This window comes from Scardinius erythrophthalmus (assembly GCF_964197995.2).
Source record: "Scardinius erythrophthalmus genome assembly, contig: HAP1_SCAFFOLD_150, whole genome shotgun sequence".
NCBI lineage: Eukaryota > Metazoa > Chordata > Actinopteri > Cypriniformes > Leuciscidae > Scardinius > Scardinius erythrophthalmus.
The window spans coordinates 75,079-102,274 of record NW_028296461.1 but is presented as its reverse complement, the minus strand read 5'-3'; the positions used below and the strand labels follow the sequence as shown (position 1 = coordinate 102,274).

At 39.3% G+C, this 27,196-nt stretch overlaps 1 protein-coding gene across 1 annotated transcript in view; it reads right to left on the bottom strand.

Moving 5' to 3' along the window:
• LOC308686326 (uncharacterized protein) overlaps positions 1–27,196 on the bottom strand; it is a gene marked incomplete at its 3' end in the record, with an annotated part of 105,006 nt that overhangs the window by 42,125 nt on the left and 35,685 nt on the right. The window contains exons 2-5 of the mRNA XM_081394723.1: positions 23,494–23,838; positions 23,064–23,420; positions 18,068–18,169; positions 16,712–17,050 (exon numbers count right to left, since the gene is read on the bottom strand). Coding sequence (XP_081250849.1) covers positions 16,712–17,050; positions 18,068–18,169; positions 23,064–23,420; positions 23,494–23,838 — 1,143 coding nt within the window. The remainder of the gene's footprint in view (positions 1–16,711; positions 17,051–18,067; positions 18,170–23,063; positions 23,421–23,493; positions 23,839–27,196) is intronic.

The following is a 27,196-nucleotide window of genomic DNA, read 5'->3' as shown; positions in this document are numbered from 1 at the left end:
CCGCCATCACCACACCTGCCGATCCTATACAAACCCATCTTGCCTACTCCTTAGGAAGTGCCATCCCCCTGTACGTGGACCCGGCGCAGCGAGAAGTGGGTTTCCTCCTAAACTTACCCATTATCGAGTCAAGCCGAATCTACCGACTTAAAGACGTGGTGAACATTGGATTTTGGCAGGGAAATACCCAATTTAAGGTACGGACCCCAGAGGTAGTAGCGTACCACGACAGCGACCCACAGCTGTACCTAGCCCCTAACTTGCACATGTGCACCCTCACAAAAGACATACACTACCTCTGCCCTAGCAAACCTTTCCTCCGGGATAACACCGATGGGATCTGCGGTCTCCAACAGCTGGCTAGCGACGCCCGTTGTCCGGCTGACGTGAAATCTCGCAACCAAGTCGCCGAGACGCAAGCTGAAATTGTAGGGAACCGATGGCTCGTGAACACTCCAGTACGCTCAGCGACACTGACCTACGATCAACACGACACTGCTACACGTGTCAACCTGCTGAACCAAAGCATGTGGATTCAAGTCCCACGAGGAGCCATCCTCCACCTGGATGACCTCGCCTTGTACCATCTCCCAAGTGAAGAGTACCAAGCCGAACTAGAGATTCCATCTTTCTTTAGGGACCGCAACTTCACACTAGATCCAGAACTGGAAAGTTGGATCGCGAAAGAGGGGTCACAAATCATCGATATAGCCCCACTGGACTCAGCCCTTCAGGCCTTGTCTCGACAACCCATCCTGAACACTTCACCTGTGGTCCAAACCTGGACAGCGGCTGACACCGCCCTCTGTCTTACCAGCATCCTCGGACATACCCTAGCTTTGGGCTTGGCCTATATCCTGTACAGAAGAGTCAACGCAATCCGAGCTTCCACAACCAAGCTCACAGAGGCAGTCTCCGTCGGCTTCAGGAGAAACCCTCGGAAGGACGACGCCTCACCAGAGAATGCGGAAGACCTCATCGAACTAAGCCCCAATCTTAACAACCCCTTTATAGCCACCTCATCTCCCTGACCTGCCATCTGACCACTGTTACTGTGATGAGTCGACCAGGTCCATCCATGCCCTGTTCACTCATCAAGGGGGGAATGTAACGCACATCAGATGGTCAGATCACCAGCTCTATCTCTCTATATGTTAATTTACTGAAATTAGCCTGTCTTCAAATCCCCTTTTGCTCTGAGACCTAATTAAATCATTGGTGTCCTAATCCACAAACACCTCTATTGTCTTAAGATCCTTCCTTCCTGGACCCCAGACCCAACGGCGCCTACGAATGACCTAAATCATTAACTATCTATCTGAAAACAGAGATCCCTTACTGCTGACTTCTAGTTTATGGCTCCGCGAACATCCGCTGATCACCAAGAGCAATCCCCCCTGACCAATAAAAGCAATCTCAAGAGGACCCTAGGGACTCTCTGTCAGACATTCATTTACATGTAGACCCTCAGGCAACACGTAAGAAAACAACCAGACTCTGTTCGACCGCTAATCTAATCAGACCGAGTAACACGCACACACCTAGACTCTCTCACCCCGTGCTCGGGGACAAAAGTTCAACGCAGCAGGATGAACCTTCAGTGACTCTTCCAGCGCACACACACAAGGAAACACACACAGATCCTACCACGTGTGAATCAAAATCATCTTGTGAAATGTTTAAAATGTATTCTCTTGATGTATGCATGATCCCTTTGTCCCAAATATTATGCCTATATAGTTTTATTGATTTGTAATCCATTTGATGTGACTATAATCGCGAAAAATCAGGTATCCGCGGGTGACTATGTCATAGAGATACCATTCGTGGTATCATTGTGTTCCATAAATCCCAACGGTGTGGAATCTTTAACCCAAAATCTCCGAAGACGCATTATTTTATTAAATCCAGTGTTATTAACGATAGGAACAAATTTAGCTTCTCCTTAACTATTAGGAAGGGGCGTGAGCCTCCACAAAACGTCAGGAGGTAGTCACAATCGCCCTTCCAGGCGATTGGGTCATGCACCTAAAGAGGCTGGGCTTAACCCCTTCAAAATGCCGCGCTTCTCTGATCTCAACGCACATCGCCAGAGAGAGAGAGACGACACGCCTTCTTCCATCCTTGGAAGCTTCGTTCGCGTTTATTTTCATTTTTCTTCCAAGTTTTATTTTCTTAAAACTACTTTTACTTCAGTTGATAGTCTCCTTCAACCAACCCAAGATACCAACTTAAAGCTAAAGATCATTTTGCTGAGTTCCGCTCGCTTCAAGTCGCTATAGCAACTAGACGCTGTGATCACGTGACTCCGCTTCCGTCCAACACAGACGAGACCACACAAAGAGGGCCGATCTACAACTCAGACGTAACGTAGACCTTAATTTCCAACCTGAAGTGCTGTTTAAAGTGTCTAATATTGCTGTGCCTATTGGGGTCTTGTTGTGACTGACTGAACTGTCTCTACCTATCTCTCATTTCTCTTTACTCACACTTACACACTCTTCGACGCACACATCTGCACCTACACACACACATACACGCCCACCTCTTCACGCGTCTCCTAGACATAAACACACGGCCACGTGCTGCTAAAGGCGTGCTCCTACACACACACATACACACACACACACACCTCTCCTTACCACGCTCTCAGTGTACACACACAAAACCCTTTCTTAAAATTCTCTCTCTCTCTCTTATATTCTCCCTTCTTCCTTCCCCTACTCTAACCTTTTTATCTTACGTTTATTTTGTTGTATTCCCTATTTGCGATCGTATATTGTTTTGTTTATGCATATTTACTCCTGTGTGATTGAAAATTAGTACATGTAACCAGTAGCTCGTTTGAATAAACTTTGTTAAATCATTTGAATTAAGTTTGCCGTTTGTTTCAATACTGAGTCCCTGAGTAGTGCAGATCTTTACCTCTTAACGCTCTACGATAAATTTTACTATTGAAAGAAATCTCAAATGGTCTAAAACACTAAGATCTTTATTTTCTTGTGGCCACAGAGAATAAATTGTCTATCAGTGTTAAAGACGTGAGATTTCCGTTCAGATATTGTACATTTTGTGTGCTGGACATACAGTTCGTACAATAAATGAACATTCTTCAACTTGTATCTAAAATTTCCCCAAATTGAACATATTCTACCCGTCTATATCAGTGAGTACTACAAGCGATTGTGTAACCTCTGATATAAGCCGAGGTTTTGACCAATTCCCTATTTGGTAATTCTTTAATTCATGTAAGCAACATATGCATAGTCACATTAATGCTAATTTGAGCTAATTAATTCCCTAACATAAGTCATTGTTGTTACAATCCAGTTACAGTTTAGTAGTAATGATTTCATGAACTCATATTCATGAATGAATGTGTATTATATAGGGCTGACTTCTAATAGTCGAGGATTCGACGATTCGATTCGGAGAGGTCTGATCGACTATGAACCTCATAGTCGAATACATGGGCGTCAGTTTGGTTTGAAATGTGCTGGGGACAGAGACGCATTCGCATTTTCAGAAGGGCTGGGTACCATTTTTATTTAATTTTTTCGCTTTTGCGCAGGTCATGTTTTGAAAGACGATGTCCTGTAGCTTACTAATGTAAATAAATAAAAATGTATTCAAAAATCTGCTTCACATTTTCAGCAGGGCTGCGGAGCGGCTGTGAGTTGACTCCACACGGTTCTCATGTGTTAAAAAGCTTTACGTGGTTTAATGTACCTAAACAATGATTACCAAATTCCCCTCTCATGTTGCTCCTCATAACCACTTAAAATGGTAAAAAAAATCGAACCCAGAGTCCAATTATTATGGACGTTATCTGATATTAAGCGTTTCTGCTTCACATTTTCAGCAGGGCTGCGGAGCGGCTGCACTCACAGAAATGATTCATGGCAGAGTTAGTTTTTATGCATTTACATCTATTTGATTTTATTTAAAAACTCATATTTTTAAAATCTATACATTAAAAGTAAATAAACTCTAAAAGATTTAATCAATTATACAATTTATTTAATGCAATTAGTTAATAAATACTAACATTGTTTGAATAATAAGAGTTATAAAACAAACAAGATTCTGTTATTTAAAGTTTATGTGATTGGTTTTCATCAAAGTTATGAAAAAAATCCATTTGGGAAACAGGAAACGACGTCACTTTCGCTGGACACAAGCCCTCGTTATATTGAGGGAATCCGTCACACACATGGTGGTAAGTAATCCGAAACATCCTTTGTTGTATTGCTCCTGTTCTAATTATGCATTTTATTTTGCATCGAGTGTATATAATATGAATCCATTTTTATGATAAGTTTTATGTAGTTTGTGATTTTTTGAAATGATTTTACCGGAGAATACAGAAGCCCGCGTTAGCATCGTAACTTTAGCTAACGTTAGCTTGGTCAAACAACTTTAAAATGCATCAAATTAACCCATTGCTGTCGGTTTTTATGTTTGTGAAAATAAAGAGAATCGAATTCGAAGTCAAGAATTGTCACTGTAATATGTAAGCTAATGTTTGCTGTTTTACGGCTAGTTAGATTACAGAATTTAATGTTTGACACCACTTAACATTTCATTCTCTCATTCTTTTTTCCAGAAACATAACTCTTATGGTATTTTCTTAGTTTTCCTCTCGCTGTTTTGACACCTCCACGTGGCAACATAGATTTTTGTAAGTATAAGTTAAAAGATGTACACGTTAAAATGTAGAACATTAAAGTCCCTGTAAAGGCAATTCTACAAAAAAATTCTAAACACATTATAAGTGCTAGAAATGTATTGCTAAAACATGTTACAAAGACTGAGAACTGTGAAGTACTAAATTGTGGAGTTAGACCGTTAAACAGGTTTTCACCCTTGCTGTGAGACGGATTTTTTGGGCGGGGCTAAAACGGGGGATTGATGACGCACTGCGACCCCCTGAGCTTGATTGGGCCCCTACTTGATGACACACTAAGCCTATCGCTCAATCGCGAGTTACTATCAGACAGCCTACAGTTTGCTAGCTACTATGCCCACGGCTGGCTATGCCTTCGTCATGTAAATGCGTATTCCCTGGATGCAATCACTTAGAAAACAGATCGGTGTCCTTATTTAAATTTCCGAAAAATGATCATATCAAGAGGAGGTGGATTTATCTTGTGAAGAGCTAACGTTACCTTGATGGAGAGCTGATGATCACCACCACACCCGCCTCTGTAGAGATCAGGATAGTTTACTTTCGTTGGAGGCAACTGGAATTCACTGATAATCCGCTGTTACTGGTGAATGGGGCCGAACCGACTATCTCCCGCTGTCCGCTTCGGCCTTCATCCTCCCGTCGCGCCGACGTGCGCGAGTCATATTTCCCGCGAGTGGACGTGGTTTCAGCGCAGCCAGCGTTTGAGAGCTGAGACTACTGCTCATTTTTTCGAGATTTTGATAGCTTATTTTATTTAGTTGGCGGCTTTTTTAATCATTTAAATTGGGCTGGGTGGCTAATAACACATTTTTCAGTGGTATGACAAACTCAGACCACATACTTAATTTTGACTTTACAGGGACTTTAAATGAAGTTTTAATTAATGTTCAGTCCATGTAATGTAAAATAGATTTTCAATATAATACTGAAATGTTTTGAGTAAACGTTAAAATGTGAAGTATTTAATTTACAATATAAAATGATAATTATGCCTACAATGTTTTATATAAGACTAGGTTGAAAATGTGGGGTTTTTCCAGGTATTATTTTACATTATACAATTGAACAAGAGCTAGCTTATACGTTTGGAGCATCATTAATGTTGTTAAACCCTAACAAAAAACTAAAGTGAAAATGCAGCTAAGTTCACAAATAACCTAATAGAGTTGTTTTTGTGTTTGTCTTCATTCACAGGTGCTGTATGAATGTGGCGTTGCAAATTGTGTGAAAGTTCGTTATCTTCCAGGTATGAATTATTAAAACATCTTAGGCTGAGACATTCACACCATAGCCGGACTTTCCGATATCCATGTGTATATGTAGCCTGCCCTTGCACATTCACAACCTGGAAGAAACTTTTAGGTCACACATATCGAACACATAGCAAGTTAGACAAAGCTGGTGCACAGTCCACTACGTTTTCATGTCATACGTGTGGTTTTGAACAACTTGCAACAGAGAGGGAATACTTCAGCCATATTAATCAGCATCTTAGGCAATATGAAAATGTAGATTGTATGTTTGAGGGATGTACATATCAGTCAAACATATATGGCACTTTTAACTCGCATAAAAACCGTAAGCATAATCCTCACAGTCTAAAGGATTTCAAAGCAGGTGTAGTTAAAGTCAGTGCACAGTCTAGTCCAGCAGATGAGGGGCCCATATGTACTGCAGACATAGATGTTGATTTTTCAGGCGCGGATGAAGATAGTGATATTGATATTTCAGAAGACCTCCCTAAAGTTGTAGAAAAAAAACTTGGCTCCATTCTATTGAAGTTGGAAAACATTTTTCATGTTCCATCCACTGCGATAGACGAGTTTCTTGATGAGTTACACTACTTGCTGAGTACTGTGTCTGTGCCTGTAACTTTTAGCTGTATTTCAAATTTTTTCGGAAGTAAAAATATTGAGGTTGATAGTTTGATTATTAAGGAATTAGCAGATTTACTGTGTAAATCCAGCCCTTTGGCAAATACACTGGGAAAAGGTGGCCCCCTTGCAACAGCTTATAAGAGGAAAGAGTACTACAAAGAAGTGTTTAAGGTAGTTGAGCCAGTGGAGTTTGTTCTTGATAATAAAAAAAACGCGTCTTTTCAATATATCCCATTACTGCGGTCTTTGCAGCAGATACTCAATTCTCCTCAAGTGTTGAATAGTGTTATTGATAGCTGCAGAACACAGGGTAGTAACACGAATCAGCTTGAAAACCAGGAGTATCGTTCCATAAGAGATGGTACCTACTTAAAAGAAAACCCTTTCCTGTCAAGTGACGAGTTAAGGTTTTGTTTAACTTTATACATTGATGACTTTGAATTGTGTAATCCTTTGGGCACTTCAAGGAAGAAACACAAGTTGTGCGGCATATATTGGATTCTCAATAACTTGGAACCCGGTTCCCACTCAGCACTCACCTCTATTTATTTAGCAGTTTTGTGCAAGAGTAATTATGTAAAGACATATGGATATAAAAAAATATTAGAGCCACTATTACATGATCTTGTCACATTAGAAGAGCACGGTGTTTATGTTTCACAGTTAGGAATTTTTGTCAAGGGCACAGTGTACTGTGTAGTTGCTGATAATTTGGGTGCCCATTCTTTGGCTGGTTTTCTAGAAAGCTTCTCGGGGCATTACATTTGTCGCTTTTGTACTGCTCAAAAAGAAGAGATCCAGACAACTGATGTTTATTGTGGTGCATTTTCTCTGAGATCCAAAGAAATACATGGCACACATCTGAAGACTGCACAGGACACTGAAACAAGTTGCTTTGGAGTGAAGCGAGCTTGCCCTTTAACTGAGCATCTCAAACATTTTCATGTAAGCACAGGCTATCCCCCAGACTTAGTGCATGATTTGTTTGAAGGGATAGTCCCATTTGAGCTAGCACTGTGTTTGAACATTCTGATTTCTAAAAAGTATTTCAGTCTTGAGTCTCTTAACACACGTATCCTCAAGTTTCCTTTCAAGTGGAGCGACAAAAAGAATCGGCCTCATCCTATACCACACACCTATTTCAGAAGGAAGACAGTAGGTGGCAACGCTCATGAGAATTGGTGCCTTATACGTTTCCTTCCATTTCTGATAGGAGACCTCGTACCAGAAGAAGAGCTTGCCTGGCAAGTTATACTAGACCTGAAGGAAATTGTAGAGTTAGTTGTGGCACCTGTTCACACCAGAGAGACAATCGCCTACCTTGATGTCAAAGTGTCGGAGCACAGGGAGAGACTACTTGAGCTAATCCCTGGTGAAACACTGAAACCTAAACACCACTATCTTGAGCACTACTCGCACTTGATCACATGCTTTGGCCCTCTTGTGGGTTTATGGACAATAAGATTTGAGGCTAAACATAGTTTTTTTAAACAAGTTGCCCGGCACACAAATAATTTCAAGAATATTGCTTTTACTCTGGCAACCAAACACCAGCAATTAATCAGTTATCATTTGCATTCATCTAGTCTCAGTACTTCAAATCTGGAAGTGACAAATATCTCCACAATCCCTATTGATGTTCTGAATGAGGAGATCGTAGTGGCTCTAAGACAGAAATATCCAGACATTAGTCAAGTTAATCTTGCTAAGAATGTCAAGACTAAGGGTATCAACTACAGAAATGGAATGCTGGTTGTATGTGATTCAACTGCTGGAATGCCTGAATTTGCAGAAATTCTAAACATGTGTATAGTAGGAGATGAGTTGAGCTTCATAGTTCGTTTTTATTTTGCTTGGTATCAGGATCATTTTAGGGCCTTTCAATTGACTTTGTCACCAGATAGAAAGGTTGCCCTTGTTCAGTTTGAGGAGCTAAGAGATTGCTACCCACTTGTGGCCTACACAGTCGGATCTAGACGCATGGTGACACTGAAAAGACATATAGTCATCAAAGGTATGATTCTCATATGCTTCACTGCTGTGAAAATTTTAGCTGTCCTAGCATCCTCTATACTAGGAGACTGCGACCTTTATGATCTAACGAGCCACTTTACCCTTCGGCCACGCTAAATTAAACCCGTTTAGAGCCGCAAATGTGATGCAGCTTCACAAACTTTAGAAAATCTTATGCCATTTTTACATGAAACCACATTTTTTCCCCCTAAAGTAAAAAAACAAAAACAAAAAAAACTTTAAATTTAACAAAAAGAGAAAGAATGGACACCAAAGAACCAATTTTAAGAAAGTAAAATAACCTTGCCGAATTTAACAAAAAGAATCCCTTATTTCTTTATATTTATTCTATTAAAGCAAATCAATGTTACTCTCTTCTTGGCAGATTATCTTTGTTTAAAGGGATACTTTACCGGTTTTTCATATTAAACTATGTTATTCCCTTAACTAAGACGAGTTGATACATACCTCTCTCGTCTCAGTGCGTGCACTAAATCACTCTGTCTTGCGGCGGAACTTTGTTAGCACTTAGCTTAGCCCAGTTCATTCAATATGGGCCAAGCAGAGAAGCTACCAAACACCTCCACGTTTTCCCTATTTAAATACAGTTACTCGTGTAGTGTAACTCGACCTAGGACGGTGACACAAAACAAAACGTTGCGCTTTTCTAAGCGTGTAAAATGGATAACTATATTGTATGGCGGAATACCATAGTAAGTGCTTGTGAGCACTTCGACTTGGCGCAGTAATATCTTCACTCGTGAAAAATCCTCTCAGCGGCCCCCGCTCCCTCTAGTGAAGATATTACTCCGCCAAGTCGAAGTGCTCACTAGCACTTACTATGGTATTCCGCCATACAATATAGTTATCCATTTTACACGCTTAGAAAAGCGCAACGTTTTGTTTTGTGTCACCGTCCTAGGTCGAGTTACACTACACGAGTAACTGTATTTAAATAGGGAAAACGTGGAGGTGTTTGGTAGCTTCTATGCTTGGCCCATATTGAATGAACTGGGCTAAGCTAAGTGCTAACAAAGTTCCGCCGCAAGACAGAGTGATTTAGTGCACGCACTGAGACGAGAGAGGTATGTATCAACTCGTCTTAGTTAAGGAAATAACATAGTTTAATATGAAAAACCGGTAAAGTATCCCTTTAAAACAAGAAAATTAAATCCTGACATTTGGCTCATTTTAAGCATTTTAACTTATCAGTTATAGACTGTCTCCTGTCTGTGCCTTCTACTTTGGTGTATAAGTGTTTAAATAACCAAACTATTACCTGTCCACTCTTTCTCCTTAGATTAGCAAATCAGAATGCCAGGACGCGTGACTTTCAGAGTCCTTTTCGGAGGTGAAGGCGACGCAAGAAAACTCATCATTGAATCAGGAATACCAAACACCTTGGATGAATTTGCTCTTCAAATTAAGAATTTCTTTCAAGTGACTGAGCCATTCAAGCTTCAGTTCCAAGACAGAGAAATGAACGATCAGTTCATGAACCTTATGTCAACTTCAGAACTTGAAGATAAAGCCACTGTAAAAGTTGTATACATGCCTTCTGATACAACTAGCTCTAATCCACTCACAAGAGATGCCAGGCCCACAGACCCAGGTACTTCTTCCAGTGCAAGCTCCGCTTCACATGATGCAAATGATTCAGATTCCTACAGCAGCAGTGATACCATCATCGTGTCATCACCTGAGACCCGGTGTTCTTCTTGGCCCGATCTCTTTGTTATACCTCGCTTCTCATACTGTGCTGAGATGATGCTCCAGACTGGAAAAAATGAGTTCAATGCACGTGGAACTTCGCTATCTCCCACTCGAAAAGTCCGATCAGATATACTTGAGGGCTTAGCTGAAGAAATCATAAAATACACAGTGTATCCAAAAGATGAGCAGTTGGAGGAGGTCGTCAAGGCTTTGGTACAGTCTCACCCATGTCTTCTGGAAAAAGGAACTCGCAGTGGCTACTGCGGTTGGAAGCACTACTTAAAGATAAAGATGATGAACTTCAGATCAAAACTCAGGTATGTTTTAATCAGCTTTGATCCCATCCGAAGCACCCTTCTGCATTAACCAATTTATGCTGGCGCAAGGTGGTGAAAGAAATTAAATTACAATTCAACAGAGTCATAGAAGTCTATTTATTAAAATGTTTTTCTTCTCAGCCGAGCTGGACATCCTGAGGTTACAGTCAACTCTTTGAAGAATAAACAACTAGGCCAGGAGAAGCCTGCTGCTAACGTGAAAAAGCCCAGGAAGGCAGAAGTTAATTTATGTCCAAGCATGCCCAGCGGTGAAACAAGAGATAGTATGGAGGCAAAAAGAGTGGCTCTACTGACAGAAGTAAAAAAGAAGAAAAAAGATGAGGCTGAGATAAAGAAAATGATGCAGCATACTTTTTCAATAAGGAGGCAAGAGGTTCTTCAGGAGCCAGCAATTGCAGAGTTTCTAGACAGATGGCCGGCACTCTTTGACGTCTGTGAGGTAAGTGTGAAGTGTAGTAATTTGTTCTATCAATGTTTAAAAACATTTAAAATCAGTATCCTATGTGTTGTCTTTTACAGATCAACTTTGAATTTATGCGACTGACAACTGTACCTCTGACCTCCAAATTCCTTGGAGAACTGGACCGTCACTCTGGCAAACTGATAGAGATTTTTAATGCCAAAGGTGGTGCTGCAGGAAGAAAGATCAACGCCATAATGGGCCAGATGAATAATGTACGTGTTTGTCTAATCTGATAACTATATGGTTTGTGTCATCTGTGAAGCTTGGGAAGCTCATATGTCAGTTTTTTTCTCAGACCTCTGACGTTTGTGAGCTTTACTGAGGTACCTAGCAAAAACGTAATTTTACCAAGATTTTTTACCTAATTAGTAGTATAAAAATATCTTATTACTCTTCCATAAAAATTGATATAAAACAATATCAGTGTTATTGAAACTTGTTTTTAGCCTTTTATACTTTAAAGCCTTGTATATAGAATAATAAAATTAAACAATAATTAAAACTGAAATCAACGGGAGTTTACTTGTTTGATAGAAAGAAGTAACAATCATCTTATTTTAAGGAGTCTGAAAATGAGTTTCAATAACAAATAAACTTCATAAGATTGTTAGTTTTTGCAGTGTAAAACAAGCTGATTGATGTGGTCAAGAAGAGAAATGTCTTTGAATCTGTTGGCTTTAACAGATTGTTTTTTTTCCCCAGAATGAAGATATCAATGTGAGGCGAGATTGTGTGATGAGCTGTCTGAGCATCTACCTCAATGAAGACCTGGACACACTTGTTAAAGAATGTGTGGTATGTATCGGAATAGTGTGCCGGTAATTATTTCCATCTAGATAATATTGGGTGTTCATGAGAATGGAATGGACATGAGGACACATTGACCACCAGTATTTCAACATTGAGTCCATTGGGTTGTTTTGAATTAAAAAATCATGCAAGGTAAATGGTGGTAGAGCTGTCACTCTGAGGGAATTAAATCCGCTTGGTCCAGAGGAACCTGAAGATGAAATTGTCCGGGTTCTGGCACCCACATGCCCCTTCTCCGCCAGAAACAACAATCCTCGCCTAAACAACAAGGTGAGGACACAGGCATTTCCTAGTGCTCATGAACCAGCGATTTTTACTGCATTGATATGATTTTGGAAATGTTTAGTAAGAAATGCCTTGTATCACCAGGATGCATGTTCTGGACTGTCTGCTTATGAACTCAAGCGCCTTGAGAACATCGCACAGAAGGAAGCCTTCTTGTCGTCTCTGAAGATATGGCAAGTATGTGGACATTTTAGTAAAGGACTAATCAGCTGTTTTCCATTTCACTTGCCCTCTCCCTACCTCAGTCTCCACCCTACTCTCCTCTTAGTCTCTTTTTCTCTCCTTCCTGCTCTTTCACTGTTGTCCCCCACTGTACTGTCGTTCTCTCCTTCTCATTTCTTTCTCTTGTATTCACTTGTTATCTTACAGGTGTAACTTCACATATAGATTTAAAAAAATATGTAGTTTGATTTTGGTGGGTTCTCGTATCTTTTTAACAGTGTAGTTTACAAAGATATTGTAATTTCTGTCTTCATCCATTAGCACACCTTTTAGTATAATTATGGTTGCTGTCTATACAGAAAAACAAGGAGATAATTCTCTCTCTCTCTCTCTCACTCTCTCTCTCACAAAAGGCAGCGGAGGATCTGAGGCAGTCAGTGAAGCCGAATTTCAAAAAGTAAATAAAGTTACAATTACAAGCATGAATTTTATTTTTTACTGTTGGGGCTGATGGATGAGGAGTAAGCTCTATCGTTTTATGTAGTGATATGAGCTTTATAGCAGTAAGTGACGTCATGGTGCACCTGCGGCTTATTAGAGTAATTTCATTGGAACAAACCGTTCATCAGGGAGTTAGAGGATGGAACTCTTAAAGGGATAGTTCACCCAAAAATGAAAAGTTTGTCATCAATTACTCACCTTCGTGTTCTTCCAAACCCGTATCCCCTCCATTCATCTTCGGAACACAAATTAAGATATTTTGGATTTAATCCGAGAGCTTTCTGATACAAAAAAAGTATTCTTGTTGCTTTATCATGTTCACATTGAGTGACCCATGTCACATGGACTACATTAACTATGTTTTTAGTAGGTTTGTGTTATTTGAATGTGCACTTTCAGTGGTGTCTATGGGAGGATCAGATCCAAAATATCTTAATTTGTGTTCTGAAGATAAACGGAGGTGATATGGATTTGGAACAACACGAGGGTGAGTAAAATTATTTTTGGGTGAACTATCCCTTTAAGTTTCAGGCTTGATGGACATTTACATTTACTCATTTGGCAGACGCTTTTATCCAAAGCGACTTACAAGTATTATCCAGTGGCCAATTATCACTGTAGAGCAAATGGGGGTAAGGTGCCTTGCTCAATGACACTTCAGTCATTGTCTGCTGGCACTGCGATTCGAACCCACAACCTTCTGCTTACAAGTCCAACACTCTAACCACCAGACCACGACTGACATACTACACTCATCCTGACTTGATTGTCAGATTATAAATTGTTACCTTGGCAGAAAGGTGCACAGCATCCATGAGAAGCGTTTCCATTTTTAGTTACTTTTTTAACTGCATTTTTTTTGTGGCAGGTCAACGGCTTCATTGGTAGAAAAATCTCTGCAGTCTCCCCGGAAATCCCTCCGTTCTAAAGCACAAAACCTTACCCCAAGTGAAGGGTTGACCCATAATCAAGTGAGAACAAGAATACTTGGTTAATTTTCAGATATTATATTGTTGTTGTTACATTAATAGGAAATTGCACAACTGGAGATAAAAATGCATTGTGTTGTTAACATTATCCACAGCCTTGTGACTTTTTTTCCAGGCTTTTAGGGGGTGATCAGGTCTTAAGGTCATTATCCTGAACTTGCATCCATTCCATTCTCATGAATGCATATATGCTGTGTGCTTAAATGAAAAGGTGTGTGTGTGTAATATTATATTTTAAGTGTGTGTTTATACATTCCAGGACATTGAATCCAGAGAGGCAGAGGAAGAAATGGCAGGAAAGACTATGGGCATCTACAAAGTACAATCAGAGGATCATGGTCAAGGTGATGGACGCTTCAGTGATGTCTGTGTTGTGCTGGAAGGTGTGGAGGTTCTCCACAACCTGCAGAGTGTCACTCATGCATTTGTTATGTTATATGGCCTGATCTACGCACTCAATTTGAGCTACCCTAAAAGCCTGAAGTGTACATTTGAGGTGTACCAGAAAATCCTGATGGACCTAGACTCAACCAAGCTTTCCCCGAAAGTACAGACACTGAAACTGAAATTGCTCCAGTGATTTGGCTGGCAATAATGAACTTATACAGCCCCTACCCATTTTTTTCTCATCGTGTTCCAACCCAGAGATATGTTAAAATTATTTCCTAGTTCTTTAATGATACGTTAATTAGCAATAGCAACTGATAATGGATCTCTGTAAAGTTTTATTTTTATTTTTTATTTATTTTTTGGGGTGTCCAAGCAGTCATGTGATGTTCGAGTGCGGCTGTGTAAGTGGGTTCATGGATGGTTTCCTAAATGTTGGCTGATGTTCGAGTGTGGCTGTGTAAGTGGGTTCATGGATGGTTTCCTAAATGTTGGCTGATGTTAACTTGGCTCAATCCAGAGTTTTGTATCAATAAATCTGGAATTTTCAAGTTGGTCTAATTCTATTTTTTTTTTATAAGATGGGAAAAATGCATAATTATGCATAAATGTGATGCATTGTTTAATTTGGTTTAGTATATCAGCATACATTAAACATGATTCAAATAAATGTTATTTAACTTTTTTAATTATCCTGATTTAATTCTCTTAATTATTATGCAATTTATACAATAAACTTTATGTATTTTAAATAAATAAACTTTTTATTATTAATTTAGAATAATTACACTTTACATAAACTAATTACATAAACCTGAGGATTATGCATTTAAAATAAATAGGTTTTATTATCCTAATGAAAATAAATCGTATAAAGTTTATTTGGTAGATTTGTGTAAAAATTATGAAAAAAATATAAATGGGAATTTGTCATTTAATAAAATTACATAAATCTTAAATTTTGGGTGAAATATTTCTGTGAGTGTGTGAGTTGACTCCACACGGTTCTCATGTGCGTTAAAAAGCTGATTCCACACGGTTCTCATGTGCGTTAAAAAGCTTTACGTTGTTTAATGTACCTAAACAACGATTACCAAATTTCCCTCTCATATTGCTCCTCATAACCACTGAAAATGGTCAAAAAATCGAACCCAGAATCCAATTATTATGGACGTTATCTGATATTAAGCGTTTCTGCTTCACATTTTCAGCAGGGCAGCGGAGCGGCTGTGAGTTGACTCCACGCGGTTCTCATGGGCGTGAAAAAGCTTTAAGTGGTTTAATGTACCTAAACAACCATCACCAAATTTCTCGCTCATATTGCTCCTCATGTTTATGAAATGTTATGATATATGTGTGATATATATGTGTTTTTTAGCTATTTTGTTTGAAATGGAAAAAATCTAGCTGCCATCTAAAAAAAAAAAAAGAAAAAAAAAGGTTCGACTATCAGTCGACTACGGCAAAATCTAACGAATCAGATTCGACTATGAAAATCCTTAGTCGAAAACAGCCCTAGTATTATATGTTCAACTAAGGCAGAGGCGGCATCTATGCCGGTGAACCGAACAATGGTATAATGATTCAGTTCGACTCCCAAGACAAGACGATGCTCACCCGACTGGCCAATAGGAACGTGGCCCCGCCCATGACACAATTTTCACAGCAAAAGCGAAATCCTGACATGAGAGCAAGAAATTGTATCGAGCAAAGAAAGGCGTTTTGAGAGAAACACTTTTTTTTTTTGAGAAAATGTTTTCACACTGATAGCAAAAAATATATATTTGAGAGTTTTTTTTTTTTTCAAAGTATTTTGAGAGAGATTTTTTTTCTCAGAAATAATTTAAAAAATTTCTAATTTATATTTTTTTATGTTCTATGAGAAAATACTTTCAAAACTTTTTTTAGTCTCAAATATTATTTTTTGCTATTGGTATGAAAACTTTTTCTCTCAAATATTCTTTTTCTCTCATGAAATGCTTTTTTTTGCTATCAGTGTGATAATTTTTTCTCTAAAACTTTTTTTTTCCTCTCAGATCATTTATTTTCTTGCATGTAATAAAGACACAATTCTAGCTCCATAGTTGGCTTTTGTATTCTTGTAAACTCTATTGGGTTAATATTTCAGACTTTGCATACTATGGTCAACTAAATCATATGTGTGGCATGTTTGGTCTCTATAAATTGGTACTTTGAAGTTCGAAATGATAGTGTACATGATATGCCGATAGCTGTTCAACATGAGTATTACAAGCATCTTTCTTAGTTTTATCATCAGACACCAATCCAGTGTGCCATTGCAAATGGGCATGCTTAGAACAAGGACTCATAAATCTTCTCCACAGAAGAAACTCAAACATGTAATATTGATGCATCACTAAAACACTGAATAATCAAACCAGTTGAAACCTGTTCTGTACTGTATTGTATTGTTGATTAACTATTAATAGTTGAGTTTGATTTGTTTGTATCGGTTTACTTACTCAGAACCACATCTGTCTTGGCTGAAAACACACAATCCCTCTTGTTGTAAACTGTACATGTGTATTCTCCTTCATCTTCAGCTTTCAGATTGTCCAGACGGAGGGAGAAGTTTCCATGTTTAATGTGTTCAGTAAAGAAATGAGCTCTATCCTGATAATCCTGCTGCTGTTTCTCTGCTCCATCTTCATACAGATGAACTAAAGTCTCTGAGTTTCTTCTTCTTCTTTTCCATTCCACCTTCAGATCCTCAGTTAGTAAGTTTGGAGGAACATGACAGGGAAAAACCACTGAATCTCCCAGATGAACATTAAGGTTGCAAGATTTTTGCACAATCAAACCTGAGAAGGAAAAGACGTTTCATTTCAGATGTGAGGTAAATGTTGAGGAATAATAACCTCACTATCAGCCTCTGTCTAGGCTGTTTTAATCACAGTAAATACAGCAGCATATACAGTACAGCCAGATGTTTTGTGACTGTCAGAAAGACATAAATGGTTTGTTCTATAGGTAGATTTTGTTATAGTTTTCCTGAGTTTAGCTACTAGTAACACATTTGATGATATAAATTCAACAATACTTTAACAGCTGCTACCACAAATGTCTTTATGTTTTATAATATATGTATTATCTCATCTTGGTGTTGTATTTGTCAAAATATTAATAACTAATGATAGCTCTCATTAATTAAACTCGTCATCTAAAACAAACTTTTGACTTCTTGACATTTTCTAAACTGTAAGAAATTGTAGACCCAGATTCCACTCCTAAATATATTTTAGAATGAGCTCATCCCCAAAATGGCTTAATTATCTTAAAGATTAAGGCAGTCAAGTTATATTGTTTCTTGACCATTTGGGGTGATCACATCCTGAGTAAATGGTCAATTGTAGAATGGGACTGGGTGTGGGACACAGAGAACCTTCTCAGACAATGGGGTGTCTCAACTTCATTAACATACAGACCACAGCTGTCACAACAAGGGCAACTTAATTTACATTAAGAGTTGTAAACTGTAACAGGATAAAAGGTTTGAGATTTGGATGTTCTGGGTTCATTCTGACGCCGGTGAACCCAAGGTGCTTTGGGTACCTTGCCACTGCTATGCTGTAATAAACTTATTTTTGAGATCTTCAACGTCCACATAATTTTTTCTTACAAAACTGTTTTGTATAGTAAAATCAGCAGCAGCTGTTAGATTTACACACTCAATAAACACTAATTATTATGATGCTGTTATTATTATTATTAGGTTCAAACTCATTTCCCACTTAATAAATGATGCTGTTATTATTATTATTAGGTTCAAACTCATTTCCCACTTAATAAATCAGGATATGTTCCTGTTATATGTGTACCTTCAGTCTGAGATCTGCAGTAGATCAGCCAGTAGAGCAGAAGTGCAGATCCAGATGCAGAGACACAGAGAATCAGCATTATTATGTGGAGAGCAGAGAAACCTGTCAAACACACACACTTATTAATGCTGTTATTGAGCAAAGTTCCTTATATATATTGCACAAATTTGTCCTTAAGATATGATGAAGTAAGAACACACACACATTTAGCTAAAAGGAGACATTAAATAGATTTCTACTGTTTTATAGCTAATTATAAATACTAACCCACACTTTAGCAAGCTTTGAAAATATTGATTAAAAGGTCTAAATGTAAATCATCATTGTAAAATTTTAATTAAATATGATCTTTTAAACTAGGAAAATATTATTACATTTGCAGATATTTTTCTTGTGTATAGCCTTTTGCACGGTATGGCTCCAGCTCCACTTAATGAGTTTATTAGACAAAATCATAACTCATCTAGAGGAGATTGGACAATAACACATAGACGAAGTGCTTTTGGGCAGTCAGGCTTTTCCTATAGAGCAGCACACACCTGAATACTGAACCTACAGAATTATGAAATATTACATCCTTTACTTCTTTCTCGTAATAAAACATAATTTTAAATAATGTTTTTAAACATAAAAACATAGTCTTCATAATTTGGAGTAGTGGTTTATTTCTGTCTTTCTGTTAAAGTCATTTAAATTCAAAGATAATTGCAGAGTATCCAATGCGAAAGCAAATCATAAACGTAATAAAAAATGTATATGATAAAAAAACTAAACTATATAGATATTAAAACAATATATTGAATGTTTTGAATGTTATTTGACAAGCCAAAACTGTCCTTTTAATAATTTCATGCAAGTATTATGAAAAACAGAAATGAAAGGAAGGTTTAAACTGTGCTTTGTGTGTGACTGAAGTTACAGCTAACATGTGTCTATCGTGTCTCTTGTGAAGATCCCCATCCTAAACTGTGTGTGACTGAAGTTAGAGATAGATAGAGAGAAGTTACTCTCTAAACTGTGTGTGACTGAAGTTAGAGATAGATAGAGAGAAGTTACTCTCTAAACTGTGTGTGACTGAAGTTACAGCTAACATGTGTCTATCGTGTCTCTTGTGAAGATCCCCATCCTAAACTGTGTGTGCTGCTATTAGCTGTGTGAACTCATCTGATCTCAGAGGAACTGACACTCTACTCTCATTTCTTTGCATTTTAATGCTGTTTAGTTATTGTCCTTTAAATAAATTAATTCATCAGAATAAATCAAAATCACTTTTGTAACGGGATTAGGTGATTGACAGTAGCGTTAGCCAATCAGCAAGTAGTATCTTCTATTGTAAAGGCTGATTGGCTGTTACCTGGCATGTGTCACATCTGTTTTCCCCTTTTGTTTGCTCGTGTTGACGGTGGTTGTAGGTAAGCCTGCTATGTTTTAAAGCTATGGTCTACGATTTCAAAGATTGTTCATTATTAATAAACTCGTTTAGATGCTGGTTATGGTTCTACAGTACAATCCTAACAATATGAAGAGAAAAAAGAATGAAAAAAATCCATTCACTCTATTGGGTGTACAGCTGCAGAGAAGTTGACCAATGTAAGCTGGCCGGCCGGACAGCTTACATTGGTCAACTGCTCTCATCCAATCCCCCGCTCCACTTGACGCTCACGTCTCCACCCCACCGCACCCCACCCCGTCCCCCTCCTGCGACAGGAAATTTCGCGGGCAAGCAGCTGACAGTCTATGGTAGCTAGCAAAGTAGCATCAGCTCAGCAATGGAGAAAAAACAAACCGAAAAAACCGACGCTGACACGGCTGACTTTTTGTTGAGCAGGTAAGCATTTATTTATACTTTTATGGTGTGAGGTGTTACATAAATAGCTTTTTATCAGTCTGACAACATGCTTATGCTGCCGGTCGGCATTGGAATGTTAGCTGTTTAGCATCGCCTATCACGGATCAAAGTAATTATATTTCTTGAAGTGCTTGAATATATTTCAGTAGGCCTAGCGGGTTTCTGTTCGAGCCGATCGGAATTTGAACAAGATGCGCTGATGTTTACTACCGGTGATCACAGCTTGACTGAGTGACGTTGTTCAGGTCGTTTCCCGGTGGGAGGGATCAGGTAGCACAGAGGGGAGGGGGGTGTGTGTGGAGGGGCGGGATGAGTTTTTTAAAACTTCCCAAACGTCTCAGGCTTTCTCGACCGATTTTCAACATCGTAGACTACAGCTTTAATAGGTGATGATTTTTGAAATTGTTGGGGTGTGCATAACTTTAAATCGTGTTTATGTTAATCATAGTGCAGCTTTATGCTTTGGTGCTTGTGCTCTTTCGTACTGCTCAGTGGATTTGAAGACTGTTCGCCTCTCAGGTGTTTATTGTTAAGAGCTCGTTATATAGGGCTGGTATGGTAACATTCTCTTGGCGTACTAAATAGGCATGATTCCCTGTATCCCATTGTGTTATCGTGGGCATGACTGACCAATCCGTGTCTATAAAGCATGTTATCTGGCGTGATATCCTGATGGTAAGTGTTTAAACGCAACTATAATTGGGAGTGGGGATAGTGTTATGATTGGTAACATCTCCTTTTGTGTTTGTTATAGGATTCTCCCTCTCGTTCTCTGCCGTGATTGTTTGCTGCTGTCTTCGTGCTGTTAAAGCGCTGCGGTTTATACAGACGCGATCATCACCATTAATAAAAGGGGACTGCTTGTTTGGTTCTTATCGTGGTGTTTTAGTGCCCTGCTTCACATCTCTGGCTTGTTTGGAAGGCCTGATTAGCTCTTTTCGCTTGTATAGGAGCTAAACTGGCCTCTGTTTCTTTTCTTTTGATTTAAACAATTTAATTTTTTTTCTTTTTTTTTTTTCTGTGGAAGTAAAGTTTGTCTGGCTTGGTTGAATTGATGTGCTTTTTCTTTTCTTTTTTTTTTTTTGTAAAACCAATTAACTGGTTATAGCTCTGGATGCATGTGATCAATCATCTATTAATGCAACTGTATTTGTGTGTGATCATCTACTGAGTTCAAGTTGTTTTGTAGTAATCTCAGGTGACCAACTATTTGATCCTTCTAAGGTTTTATTGTTTTATTGTATTTCTGTTTGTTATTGATATTCATTGTTGTGAGGACTTGCTTCGTTAGCGATGTCCATATTGCCATTTCTATGTTCATTTCTATAGTTTCTTACACTTTTTTTATTTATTTATTGCAGGAGCTGGGGTCTCATGGGTGGATTGCTCTTCCTCCTTGTGGTGGTGGTGGTTCTTCTTTATCGTGTGCGGTGTACACTTTGAGTGTGTGATAGTGTGATTAGACTGCACGGGTGTGCGTGCATGTGGACGTGTGCCTCGTAAAACTGAACTCTACATTGATTCCTGCCGTTGGGAGCCTCAGCCCTGCCGGTATTATTTACAGTGGGTACGGAAAGTATTCAGACCCCCTTAAATTTTTCACTCTTTGTTATATTGCAGCCATTTGCTAAAATCATTTAAGTAATTTTTTTTCCTCATTGTACACAAAGCACCCCATATTGACAGAAAAACACAGAATTGTTGACATTTTTGCACATTTATTAAAAAAGAAAAACTGAAATATCACATGGTCCTAAGTATTCAGACCCTTTGCTGTGACACTCATATATTTAACTCAGGTGCTGTCCATTTCTTCTGATCATCCTTGAGATGGTTCTACACCTTAATTTGAGTCCAGCTGTGTTTGATTATACTGATTGGACTTGATTAGGAAAGCCACACAACTGTCTATATAAGACCTTACAGCTCACAAGTGCATGTCAGAGCAAATGAGAATCATGAGGTCAAAGGAACTGCCTGAAGAGCACAGAGACAGAATTGTGGCAAGGCACAGATCTGGCCAAGGTTAAAAAAATTATTCTGCTGCACTTAAGGTTCCTAAGAGCACAGTGGCCTCCATAATCCTTAAATGGAAGACGTTTGGGGAGACCAGAACCCTTCCTAGAGCTGGCCGTCCGGCCAAACTGAGCTATCGGGGGAGAGGAGCCTTGGTGAGAGAGGTAAAGAAGAATCTTTAGAAGAAGATCACTGTGGCTGAGCTCCAGAGATGCAGTCGGGAGATGGGAGAAAGTTGTAGTAAGTCAACCATCACTACAGCCATCCACCAGTCGGGGCTTTATGGCAGAGTGGCCCGATGGAAGCCTCTCCTCAGTGCAAGACACATGAAAGCCCACATGGAGTTTAAGATGGTGATAAATAAGATTCTCTGGTCTGATGAGACCAAGATATAACTTTTTGGCCTTAACTCTAAACGGTATGTGTGGAGAAAACCAGGCACTGCTCATCACCTGTCCAATACAGTGTCAACAGTGAAGCATGGTGGTGGCAGCATCATGCTGTGGGGGTGTTTTTTAGCTGCAGGGACAGGACGACTGGTTGCAATCGAAGGAAAGATGGCATGAGTATTTTCCCTGGGGTTAACTCCTAGGGTGGCGTAGTTGGACTTTCTTACTAGTAAAAACTTGGGCTTGTGTCTCAAAATTGCACCGCCCCACCACACTTTGATAAATTTTGAATCTTAATAAACTGTATATACAACTGGACTGTGGCGAGGGGGTCGTGGTTCAGCGAGGTCTGCAGCGGGAGAGAGAGTTAGGAGATGAGTGGTGAGTAAATAGGTCAAGTGCAAAATAACAAATACATGTGTCTTGTTGCAGTAACTTGCGTGTAGAGACCGGATAAAAGCCGCCGGGAAACGGGGAGAAAAAGAGACTGGACTGAGGACTCGTGTGAGCTGAGAATGGTTGCCCGCTGTGAACGGAGATGCTGATTGCTTTGATCTAAAGTGAACGTTTGTGGAAGAGTGTTCAGTTCCAGTTTGTTTTGTTTGTCTATTGAAAAAGGCATAATAAAAGCAAAAGTCCAAGTCAGCTGACCCTGTCTTCTTCCTTCCTTGTTCTTAACATTGCTATATGCATGTAAATAATGAACTAAATTACACTTGTGTATTAGTGTTTTATGACTCACCCAGTTGCTCCAGCACTACAGTTGCATTGGCTGAATCTCTTCCAGCAAACACTTCACACATGTAAACCCCTTTATCCTCAGTTCTGACGCTCTTCAGTCGGACAGAGAAGTTTCCTTTGGGGATTTCAGCAGTGAAGAACTCAACTCTGTCTCGGTATCGCTCATTTGATGAATCTGGAAAAGCCTCGTTGTTTTCGTAGAGCAGAACCAGAATGTCTTCATCTTCATCAGTTTTTTTCCATGAAACCTGTTCAAAGTCTTCAGGTGTGATGTGAGAGTCTACAGAGCAGTTCAGAGTGACGTCTTCACCCACAGACGCAGATATGGACCGATCTGATCCTGAGACTAGCAAACGCTCTGAAAGAACAAACTGTGTAAACATCACATACACTCAAAGTATTTCTGAAGATCCATTTCAGTTCAGACTCACCAACATCTTTTATCTGAACCTCAGTCTTTCCAGACTCCTTCTGAGTGTGAACTGTACATGTGTATTCTCCTTTATCTTCAGCTCTCAGATTGTCCAGACGGAGGGAGAAGTTTCCATGTTTAATCTCCTCAGTGAAGAAATGAGCTCTATCCTGATAATCCTGCTGCTGTGACTCTGGCCGACTCTCACCATCTTGAAACAGATGAACTAAAATCTCTGATTCGTTCCTTCTCCATTCCACCTCCAGATCCTCCATTAGTAAAGGTTCATCAACATAACAGGGCAGAATCACTGAAGATCCCAGAGGAGCAGCCAGAGGACCAGAGGGACTGTGCACAATGAATCCTGAGACAGAGAAATACAATAAAGCTTTAATAAAGCGGGGCTTTAACATTCCAAAGCCGCAATGTTCAAAAAAATCACACAAAGATATAGAAGAAAATGTATAAAAACATTTTGGATCAATAAAACTAAGAAATAACATAACTCCAGAAAGGCCACACTGCAGACAGGATTTATATTTCACATGCAAATCAAATTAAATCGGCTAAATTACCTGTGCGAGCAGGCTCTAAGTACAGCACAACATCGATGCACCGAAAAGATAAACAATTAATTTACTAAATTAAATTAGAACAGAATATACCTTTCTAATAAATAAAAATACAAAACGAAATAAATCACAAGTCACAAGATGAGGAGAAAATGTGAGCAAAATGCCTAAAGTTCAGGGGGAACATATATTCAAAACACAAGCCACAAATAATTAGATTAGATAACCCTGACAGATCAATAAATAAAATTAAAATAAAGAAATTATTAAAATAACGATAGTAGCCAGAATGTTCAACTTTGTCTATTTAACTGCAGAAACAACAATAAATGCTAAACTGGAGGCAGTCTTTTTAGCTAAAAATGTTCACAGCATCCAAAAATCAAATTAGAACCAGCTGAAAAGTTTTGAAATCACTTGTACCCTACCTGATCGAGAGACCAAATCCAGTCTTTCACTCTGTCTGTGTCCATTGGAGTCTATTCAAATTGTGCGCGCGGATAAAATACATTCTAAAACACTTAACGTGAAAAACGTTTAACGACTTAATGTCCTAATTAAAATATGAAAACGCTTGAGGAACGCATATTTCGTTCATATTCTGGGTTCATCTGCTTATCTGCACATATGGTTTCTTAATAAAGTGTGTACTGTGTAGGCTACATTAGCCACGTGTAACCGGTGGCTCGCGACACCAGTTATAAAATCACTTTTCTCTGCGTTGTGAAGACAGACACGGGACAACAGGCGGCGGTTTCACTGGGTTTTACTCTCTGAGATCTGATATAAAACAAATAAAAGCAGCCTCTTAGTGAGATTCGCCCTCTTTAAATCTCTTCCATGCATTAACAATACCAAGAGCAATACAGAGAAACATACCTGATATAAAACAAATAAAAGCAGCCTCTTAGTGAGATTCGCCCTCTTTAAATCTATAAAACAAATGTGATGTACACTTGTTACATGTGCTCTCGTTTCACATTTAGACTCAGATGCAAAAATATATCTCAATCGGGGTGAAATGACAAAAATAACCACACAGATAGGTAAAATAACATAATACACATAATTTGCAGCGAAGATATAGACATAAAAGCAACAATTAAAATAAAGATTAATAAGGATTAGCAGGAGCCAAAAATAACCCACCTCTTCCATGCATTAACAATACCAAGAGGAAGAGGAGGGGACAAAACAGGAAATTATGTAGGCTCACGGTGACATCACAGCAATTAAAGGGGAAACGTACTCAACTCACTTAGGCAACCACATCAGGTGCATGTAAACGAACAATTTTGTGAGAATTATAACAATCAATACATATGTTTTAAAACACTTTCTGTACCTGTTACACTCACCCCCCAGAATTCACACAAAATTCTTAGAGTATAACAAATAAAACACTGGTCACTTGAATTACATGGTCCACACTTTAAAAACAGTGAAGACACCACATAGGAAGTTACCCAACCAAAAGGGATACAAATATGGAGAAAGTTGGCCAAACTTCGACACATTTTGTAGGCATACACAAAGTGCCCATTACACTTTGAAAAAACTCAGACCAGGTACATAAACAGGATTAATATACACAAAATAGAGAAGATTACATTTTGGTTGAGGTATTACCAGAGACCGTGTAATACAATACACAAACCTATACATGAATAACAGGAGATACAGACTCCACACCAAGTAAGGTTTCGAGTTGAACCATTGACTCAATCAGCCTATGAACAGGTCTAAGTACTCTACCAAACCTGGTAGTGTAACGATCGTCGGAGTTATGGTCAACCAAAGGATCACGTGAACTGTCAGGAACAGGAACAGGAACAGTAGAAAAGGCACTAGCTACAGTGTCAAGGTCAACAGAAAACTCATTTTGTGCTTCAGAAACAGTTTGAGAAGAATGGGATGAGACCCAAGAAGCAGTACGATCATCATCACAAACAGCAATGTGAGAAATGACAGACATGGACTCAGCATGTGACAAATCATCAGTGACAGGTAAGGTTGATTCAACCACATCACATATAGACTGAGAAGGTGTGGAACAAGGACCACCACTAGCACTTTCACCAACAGAAAACTCAGTTGAAGGCAAAGGAAGAAAGTTAACTGGCAACAATAGATTCCGATGTACCACTTTCTCATGACCAGATTTGTCACGGATCTTGTAAATGTGCAGTGAAGGTTTGGAGGCAACAACAGAATACATGGTGGGTTCCCATTTATCGGCAAGCTTCCGTTTACCTCTACAGCCTTTGTTGGCAATAAGAACATGATCACCAACTGACAGAGGCGATCCTTTGACTCTCTTATTGTACTGATCAGACTGATGTTTTTGTTCTGCAGTAGAGTTCTTTTGGGCCAGCGCCATAGCAGACTTTAGATCACTGACAAGAGATTGAACATAGTCATTGTAATCACAGATTGACTCATCACGAAGCACGCTTTGAAACATAAGGTCAACAGGTAATCTCGGCACCCTCCCGAACATCAGGTAAAAAGGGGCAAACCCAGTTGTTTCATGGGCAGTGCAGTTATACATGAATGTCATTGTTTGTACCAACTGTGGCCACTTTTGCTTGGATCTGGGTGGAAGCGATCTCAGCATGTTACCTAACGTTCTGTTGAACCTTTCAGTCCCACCATTCCCCATTGGGTGGTACGGTGAGGTCCGTGACTTGTCAACGCCGGCAATATCAAGAAGCTCTGCTATCAGCTCGCTCTCAAAATTTGCACCCTGGTCTGAATGGATACGCTGGGGAAATCCATAGATACAGAAGAAGCCATCCCACAGTTTCTTGGCAACACTTTTAGCACATTGATTCCGGCAAGGAAAAGCGTGAGCTAACTTGGTGAAATGATCCGTAACTACCAAGACATCCACAGATTTATTGTTCCTATCTTCAGCAGACCAGAAATCAATACAGATGAGCTCCAATGGGGCAGTGGTCTTGATGCTCTCCAAGGGCGCTCTTGCTGCTGGCTCTGGAGTTTTACTCAGGACACAACGGACACAAGTCTTGACGTAATCACGCACATCACGTTCCATCCCAGGCCAATAGAACCTCTGGCGGGCTAAAGACAGGGTACGTGGCTGACCTTGGTGACCGGCCAAATCATGAACACCAGAGAGTGCTTGCC